The sequence below is a fragment of the Momordica charantia genome, assembly GCF_013281855.1.
Source record: "Momordica charantia cultivar OHB3-1 chromosome 6 unlocalized genomic scaffold, Mcharantia_2.0 BLBB01000006.1, whole genome shotgun sequence".
Classification (NCBI taxonomy): domain Eukaryota; kingdom Viridiplantae; phylum Streptophyta; class Magnoliopsida; order Cucurbitales; family Cucurbitaceae; genus Momordica; species Momordica charantia.
The window spans coordinates 7,513,818-7,522,392 of NW_028275164.1; the positions used below are offsets into that span (position 1 = coordinate 7,513,818).

Consider the following 8,575-nt stretch of genomic DNA (forward strand, 5'->3'; position numbering starts at 1 on the left):
AGTTTTTTGAAAATCCTGATTTTAAAATTTTCAGTATTTCCAAATTACTCTCTTCACTTATCGTTTCGTTATTATATATTAAACATATATCACATATATATCAGGAGTATATCCGACAACATTAGTATATCAGAAGTAAATCAATAGTATATCAAAAGTCAATCAGTTCTATATCAGTTGTATAATGGTAAATCACTATTTTACCTGCTTTAACCCTTTGTCTTGTATTTTTTTGATCAATTATAAATTAGTAGGTATTGGCATGCATGGAAAATGAGAAAAAAAAATTTGATACTTACTGAAAATGAGAAAGAAAACTTGAGAGGAACGTGAATGTGAACGTCAATGGTGATTTTCGAAATTACTGTGAATGAGAAATCAATTAGAAATTAGAGGTAAATAGAAACTTAGAGTTTTTCTGTATATCAATAATATATCAGTGATATATCAAGTATACATTGTACATATATCAATAGTACAATTAAGTTTTATTTAAAGTTTTAAAGATAAAAATAAAAGCAGCAACAATGTCATTCTTAAAAGGTTTAAATATCATTCTTGGGTATCAACATCAACGTCAAATCAGCAGCAAACTCCTTCAACCAAAAACTTAAAAGTTTAAACATCAAAACGAACCAGTAGCATAAACCAAAAGTAGACTAACAATGTCATTTTTAAAATTCTATAAAAGAAGAAGCATAAGTTCCAGAAGCATAAGTTCCAACAGTCTAGAAAAATGTAAGTTTCATTCTTGTATAATCTTTAGGTAAAAGCTTGGGACATCAATCTTCGTTCTTGGTGATTGTCGTGTTTTCGGAGATACTATCTTTGAAGCTTTCCGTTTTTCCATAGACAACACTTTTGACGTTGGTTTATGTTGTCTTTTGGGACGAGCCACATCAACATTTTCGACGATGTTTTTTTTATTTCATTTTTCGTGTTTGTATCATTGCTTTTATCTGAAAAAAAAAATTATTTCATATATTAGTAGTATATCATAAAACATATATTAGAGGTAATATGTTCGAAATAATTGGTAGATATCATAGTTATATAAGAAGTAAATCAATAGTATATAAGAAGTCAATCAGTTTTATATTACCTATAGTAGTAGATATCATAGTTATATCAGAAGTAAATCAATTTCATATCATATGTATATCAAACATATATCACATATATATGAGGAGTATATCTATCAATCATAGTTATATCATAAGTAAATCAACAGTATATCAAAAGTCAATCAGTTCTATATCACCTATAGTAGTATATATCATAGTTATATCAGAAGTAAATCAATTTCATATCAAATATATATAAAACATATATCACACATATATCAGGAGTATATCTGTCAATCAGAGTTATATCAGGAGTATATCAGGAGTATATCTATCAATCATAGTTATATCATAAGTAAATCAATAGTATATCAGAAGTTAATTAATTCTATGTCACCTATAGTAGTAGATATCATAGTTATATCAGAAGTAAATCAATTTCATACCATATGTATATCAAAGATATATCACATACATATCAGGAGTATATCTGTCAATCATTAGTATATCAGAAGTAATTTATTATTGGTTCGGGCCTGCAGGGTATATTTGTAATTTAGAACATGGGCCTCCGTTTTTTTGCCAAAAAAATGCTATATTTGAAAAATCCAAATCTTATTGCTATTTTGCTTATTTTCTTAACTTTTTTTGTCGTATCTCAAGTTGTCCCAAATATAAATAGTTGTGAAATACTCATATTTCTTAATAAAATTGAAAACGAGAAACAAGAAATGGAAACGTTGTCAAATGGATCCTTAACAACTTAAATAATGACCACCAAAGTCGTAGAACAACTAGTTTAGACATAGATTTCCCGACCAAAAATTCATGGGTTAAACTTAAATGACAACCGAAGATTTAGTCTGTCATTTTTTTTTTTAGAATTCAACCATACGTAGGGATTAAAATTTGAACCTTGGATCTTTTATAATAATATATGTTTTAACTAGTTAATTTAGTCTATTGGCACGAATATAACCATAAAAAAAAACATTTCATAATTGTTTCAGAACAATATTGGCAGTAAAGAAGCCTATGTTTAGCAACAATTAATCAATAATGAATAGTTCACTGCACCTTTTGAAATATACGCAATTACCCATGAGAAGAAAAAACAGCAAAAATATGAAATTTCGATCTTTTTCTAATCCCAACAAGTCACTTTTTCAACTTTATTCAACTGCTGATTTTCAAATATAAATGGTTATATATTTTTTATTTCTTGTTCTATAACATTTCAAATTAAAACAACAAAAGTTTTATTTGAAAATTAATTCTAAAAATCAAAATATTCAAAATTTTTATGTTAGGTTTACTTTTTAGTATTTATTATGCGTCAAGAATGGTAAAAATAATAATATTTTTATTTATGTGGGAGAAAATTGTAAATGATAACCAGAAATAAGAAACTTGATTTTGTTGTTCCTAGACTTTCCATCCAATTTTGAAATTTTTTCTTAAAATAAAAAAACGAGAAATAAGAATATTTACCAAATACTTATATCTCTCAAAATCTGGAATTAGAAACATGGAACGACAAATAAGATCATTAAAGTTCGTTTGGTAACGTTTCCATTTCTTGTTTCTTGTTTTATTGAGAAACTTATGTAGGGTCGGATCCAAGATTTTAGGTTATGGGCACAAATGCATATAAACATAACAGAAAATAATTTTAAACTTGAATTTGGAAATATGTATCAATTTCTATCCGATACACCGATAAGTGTTGTAATTTTCAAATGTATTTCAAATTTTACCTTGATAGATTTTCATTTGAAATTTTGTTGAAAAAAATATTTTCGTAGGTTCATATGATTTAGAAAAAAAAAATTTTGGTGTGAAATAGTTGATAGGATTTAGACAAAAACATTATTAGAGTTTTTTTTCCCTTAAATTTATAATTTTAAGTTATTTAACGGTAAATTTTGTGTATCATTAAAATTAGGATACTTGCAAATATGGCAAAACATTTTAGTAAAATAAGCAAAATAGCAACCACATTTAGTTTTTTCAAATATAGCAATTTTTTTCAGAAAAAACGGAGGTCCAGTTGTAAAATTACAAATTCACCCCTTAATATATCTGTAATATATATCTGACTACTGATATATATATTTGATATACCACTGATATAATAATGATATACAATTGATTTACTTATGATATAACTATGATATCTACTCAACTTCTATCATGTTTTACCACTGATGTACGTATGATAACCATTGATTTACCATGCTAATACAATACATATATATGTGATATATATTTGATATGTCTCTAATTTACCGTTGATATACCACTGATATAACTATGGTATCAACTGATATAATTTATTATATGATTATATGATTTACCACGAATATAACACTGATATATATTTAATATGCTTCTAATTTACCACTTATATACCTCCGATATAACCATTATATCTACTAATATAACCATTATATGTGTGTTGATATATATATATATTTTGATATCATATGTGTGTTGATATCATACTATTATATCCAATATCTTTTTCATATGAAAACAATGGTGCAAAATTTTTTATTTTTTATTTTTGAAATATAAAGTTATTATATAAAAGGTTTATGTGGACCATGCAGTCCAAAATGACAAGTTAACATTTTGATGTACTTTATAAATTTAAACAGTTGAGTTAACATTTTGATGTACTTTATAAATTTAAACAGTTGATATCTTTTATATTTAGTATCTAATTAATATTAACATTGAATAAATAGTAGTGATATAGTAATCAACATTATTGATAATATTAGTATATTAAACAACAAATTGAAATGATAAATTATAATTTAAACAGCTGATATACCACTCAAAATTAAACATTTGATATAGTTTATATTTAGTATATCAGTTGCTAGTATATTTAGTATATAGGTTGGAAATATATTTAGTATATCATAAATTAAAAGTACATCAGATATATATATTATATGTATAATACGTACATTTGATGTATACCAGTGGTATATTTGATAATGTATATCATGGTATATCTGATACTGTATATTAGGGATACATCGAATGTATATCGGAAGTATATCAGAGTTACATCGGATGTACATTAGATATAGATTTGATGTATATCATATACAAATTTACATAAGATGTATATCAGATATAGATTTGATGTATGATGTATTGGATGTATATCAGATATAGATATACATCAGATATATATTAGATATCATAAGGGTAAAATTGGAATAATAAAAAATCCGAAAATAAAAATTCAAATATTTTGCTATATTTGAAATTTTGAAAAGCTGATGACATTTTTTGAAATATATAAAATATTTTTGCTACCCATTACAATTACTCTTAAAATTATAAGTTTAAGTTACTTTTAACAGTAGATTTTGTGTATCATTCCAACCACATTTCAAAACTTGATTTTTATTAAAATAGTAATTTTTTTTTTTGGCTTTTGTATTGACAAGGTGATAAAAAGATGATGGCATTTATCTAAGTTTGGTATTACAATAAAAGAAATAGGTTCCATGATATAAACTTAACTAAATATATTAAAAAAAATATAAATTCCAATGATCCTCTTAGAAACGTGGATTCTATTGTTTTTTTTCTCATATCCAATTTCTTTTTTAATAAAAGAAATAAAGAACGAAAAATACTTACAAGTACAAATAAAACTTTTTTTATTAAAAAAACGAAAACATTATCAAATAAATCGCCTGTAAAGTCGGTGTATTATTAAACTTTACAAAATGATCGGTATTATATAAAACAATAATAGAAGCAAAAAATTTCCACCTTCTCCTTTGACATTTTGCTTACGTGTTTCTTTCAATGTAGAAAATAATAATAAACTCAACCACCACAGCTACAAGGTGCAATGTATTAGCATTGTGTATGCTTATTTTATATTTATTAGTGTTCGGGTTCGACTTGCATGTATTTCAACTACGCTCATAATTACATCTTAAGGTGGGTTCGGTAAAATCACTTCCATTTCTATTAATCATGTTTTGCAAATTAAAAATTTGAATTTAAGAAAATACAAAACCACTTAAAAATGATTTTTAAGGTATCATTTGGTAGTAATTTTGAAAAATCAATTATTTCTAGATTTTTTGATATTTTCAAGAATAGACGTCTATCCTTCTAAGTCATTAAACAAGGGATAGAAGTTCCAAACCTTTCATATATGAGTAACATTAAGATAACTTAAAATTTATTGGATAAGATTTTCAATCTAAAAATAAATAAAAACATTGTTTTATCACTCTTGCGTCTTAAAATGAATAATAAATATTAAAAAAAAGTAAAAATTTTTAACATTTAATTTTAAAAATTAATTTTCATGTAAAATTTTTACTTTTTTTTACTTGAAATGGTAAAGAACAAAAAAGAACCACTCTTGCGTTATAAAATGAATAATAAATATTAAAAAAAAAAAGTAAAAATTTTTAATTTTTAATTTTAAAAATTAATTTCATGTAAAATTTTTACTTTTTTTACTTGAAATGGTAAAGAAAAAAAAAAGAACCAGAAATAATTACCACTCTTCTTTCAAAAAAAATAGAAAAAATAATAAACAATGAGCAATTATCCAATTCAGTTCTATTTTTCTTTAGGAAAAGAAACGAAAAACAATAAACAAAAACATTACCAAAGGGACCCTTAATAAGTTAAAGTCTCATGAACTTAAAACATTGCTTGAATAAGATGTTTATCGATTTGCTTGAATAAGATGTTTATCGATTTTTTTGTTTGAACTCATGACTCCTTGATAAGAAACAGATGTCAATTACACTGAGCTAAGTTCATGTTGGCATGTTTATCGAAAGTTGGACAATCTTTGTCCAAAAAAAGGAGTATTTAAGTCTTGCCTAAGCCAAGTAGCTTTACTTTGTTCATATTTTTTGTAATACCAAACCGAACTTTTATAAATAAGATCTTTTTTTAGTATAACAATTTCGGGATATGAAAGATCGAACCTTCAACCTCAAAAGGAGTGCATATCAATTACCGGAACTATGCTCATGTTGGCACGTATATAAATACGATCGATACTTTGTTCTGTAGAGATATAAATCTGACAGAAGATGCATATAATTTCACAAAGTTTTTTTTTTTTTTATACATATAATTTCACAAAGTTGGCATATAATCACTACCAAGTATCGATAATAAATATCCATACTCCATAGTTTACAGAAATATTAATTTCAAGATACAACACAGAAAGCAAAGGATTTTGCTCCATTTTTGTCACAAATGAAACTAACCTTTGACATTATTGTATATTCCAAGCATCAACTGTATCTACATTCCTCCATCGTTATTTTAGGACCCTAAATTTCAAAAAGAAACACATAAGCTTTAGAAATATGTAGGTGTTATCCAACAACATTAATCCAAATAATCCTTCAAATTTTGAACTACGAAGTATGGTGCATGCAGAGGAAAAGATTTAAAAAGAAAAACTCTGTTTTAGAGCCCATTTGGTGCGGAGGAGCGCTTTGTTTTTGTTTTCTTAAGGCCTCATTGCCCTTTTCCTGAAAGAAACACTAATGAAATTGTGGTTTACTTAACTTCTATAATCTATAGAATAAAACAGCATTTTTAGTGAAGCAAAGAGCAGTTTGGTCAGAAACATCTACCGCACACTCAATCCAATAAGCAAGACGAATGTCTTCCTCTTTCGATGAGCATCATTATCACTATATTCATGCTCTATGTGGGTATCCATACTTCTTAAATTAGTATTGTAAATTATGAAATTCTAGCACTAGAAACAACTTCCAGATGTACCCAAACAACATAAAGCATGCACATCAAATTCATACAAAATTCTTTCCTCATATTGGGCTAAATGGTTACATGTGCTAAAAGGGGGTGGAGGTCCCCCAAAAATGAACTAAACTATTTCCCAAATGGTAGATAGTTTAATAGAAAAGAGAGCCTCTGAATTGTTTGAACTCCCCAAAATAGCAGCAAAAGTCTCAACTCTCAAAATCTCAAACCATTAGAAAATTACAAACAAACTGTATACTTAATCAGGTAAGATCCTTGATGAGTTGGGAGTGACTGTTGGAAGGATAAAAGGGCTTTTCAGCCTGATCAAAACGCTAAATTAGTGCTTCTTCTGAAAATGCTTCTAATGATAGTTATTTAACTAAAAAGCATTTTTTCCCAAACTCAGCAAATCTTTGAAATCTTCCTTGACCTACAATGAGGACTCGTTGTTTAGCTACTAATCCCACGTTTTTGCACAAATCTCCCTGAAACGCTAACACACCGGTTCGAAACAATAGAGCTCTAATTGGTCTTTTCCAAAGCATTGAACGTGAAACACTCCGGCCTCGTTTGATAAACTATTTCTTTTTTAGTATTTTGTTTTTTAAAATTATGTTCCTTCGCTCACACTTTACTGAGTATGTTTCCACATTTCTTAAAAACACATTTTGATTCTTAGTCAAATTCCAAAAACAAGAACAAGTTTTTTGAAAACTACTTTTTCTAGATTAAAAAAGCTTTCAAAAATTAGGTAGCAAAATAAATAAATAGATAGGTGAAAGTAGTAAAAGTTTACTTTTAAAAAACAGAAAACCAAAACCAAAATGGTAATGGAATGACTTTAATTTGGAAGACACTTATCAAAACATAAAATGGAGTTCAGTCACCTACAATTTCGACAATGGAATATCATTATAATACAGAAACTAGAAAGCAGTTTGGTTACCGAGAAAGCTAAGCAGAGGAGCCCACGGAGCCATCCCCAAGAAGCTTGAACTCCTGAAGCTGCTTAAAGTTCTCCCATGCCTTGACCCAGATCTTGGCTTCATAAACTTTCTTCTTACCGCCGTCAGTTGCCTCAAGAGTTATGAAATATATTGCTCCAGCAACCACCTGCTCCTTCACATTCACCACTTTTCCAAATTCCAGAAGCGCATTCTGCACACAGAAACTGATTTCAATCACAACTTCAAAATAGGAAAAACGAATCCCTCCATGATTTCATCCATTACCTAAATCCAGACAATTTTTACACAAAAATGAATTTTCGTGCAAGACGCATATTACAAGACACATAATGGTAAATCGTGACCGCTATTCGATCCATTTCTCTTCTTTCTGTTCGCTAGAAATAAAGTAAGCTATCGTCGACAAATCAAACACACCACACACAGAAATAAACGCAGAAACCACATGATAAAAACTCAAACAAATGATCCATCCGCAAAAGAGAACAGAATTCAAAATTTTCAAAATCGAAAACCTAACCTCTTTCTTGTTGTGTTCGGCGACTGCGAAACGAGCAAGATCGTCAATCTCGACGCTGTTCTGGTTTCCAGAAACTTCCTTAATACCTCCAACATTCGCCATTATGAACTCTTCGTTTCAGTGCACAGAGAGAGAGAGAGAGAGAGAGAGAGAGAGAGAGAGAGAGATTGATCTTCAGACTTCTTCTTCTTCCTGCTTCCAATTCCAAATTCCAACGCTTCGATTTATAGAAT

The 8,575-nt window shown here is 27.8% G+C and overlaps 1 protein-coding gene across 1 annotated transcript; it reads right to left on the minus strand.

Moving 5' to 3' along the window:
• Positions 1-6,151: 6,151 nt before the first annotated feature.
• LOC111016451 (cysteine proteinase inhibitor A) lies at positions 6,152-8,575 on the minus strand. The gene is made up of 3 exons (XM_022291861.2): positions 8,343-8,575; positions 7,801-8,012; positions 6,152-6,409 (listed from the first exon to the last, which is right to left on the minus strand). The coding sequence occupies exons 1-2, from the start codon at positions 8,442-8,444 to the stop codon at positions 7,809-7,811; spliced, it is 306 nt and encodes a 101-aa protein (XP_022147553.1). The 5' UTR covers positions 8,445-8,575; the 3' UTR covers positions 6,152-6,409; positions 7,801-7,808.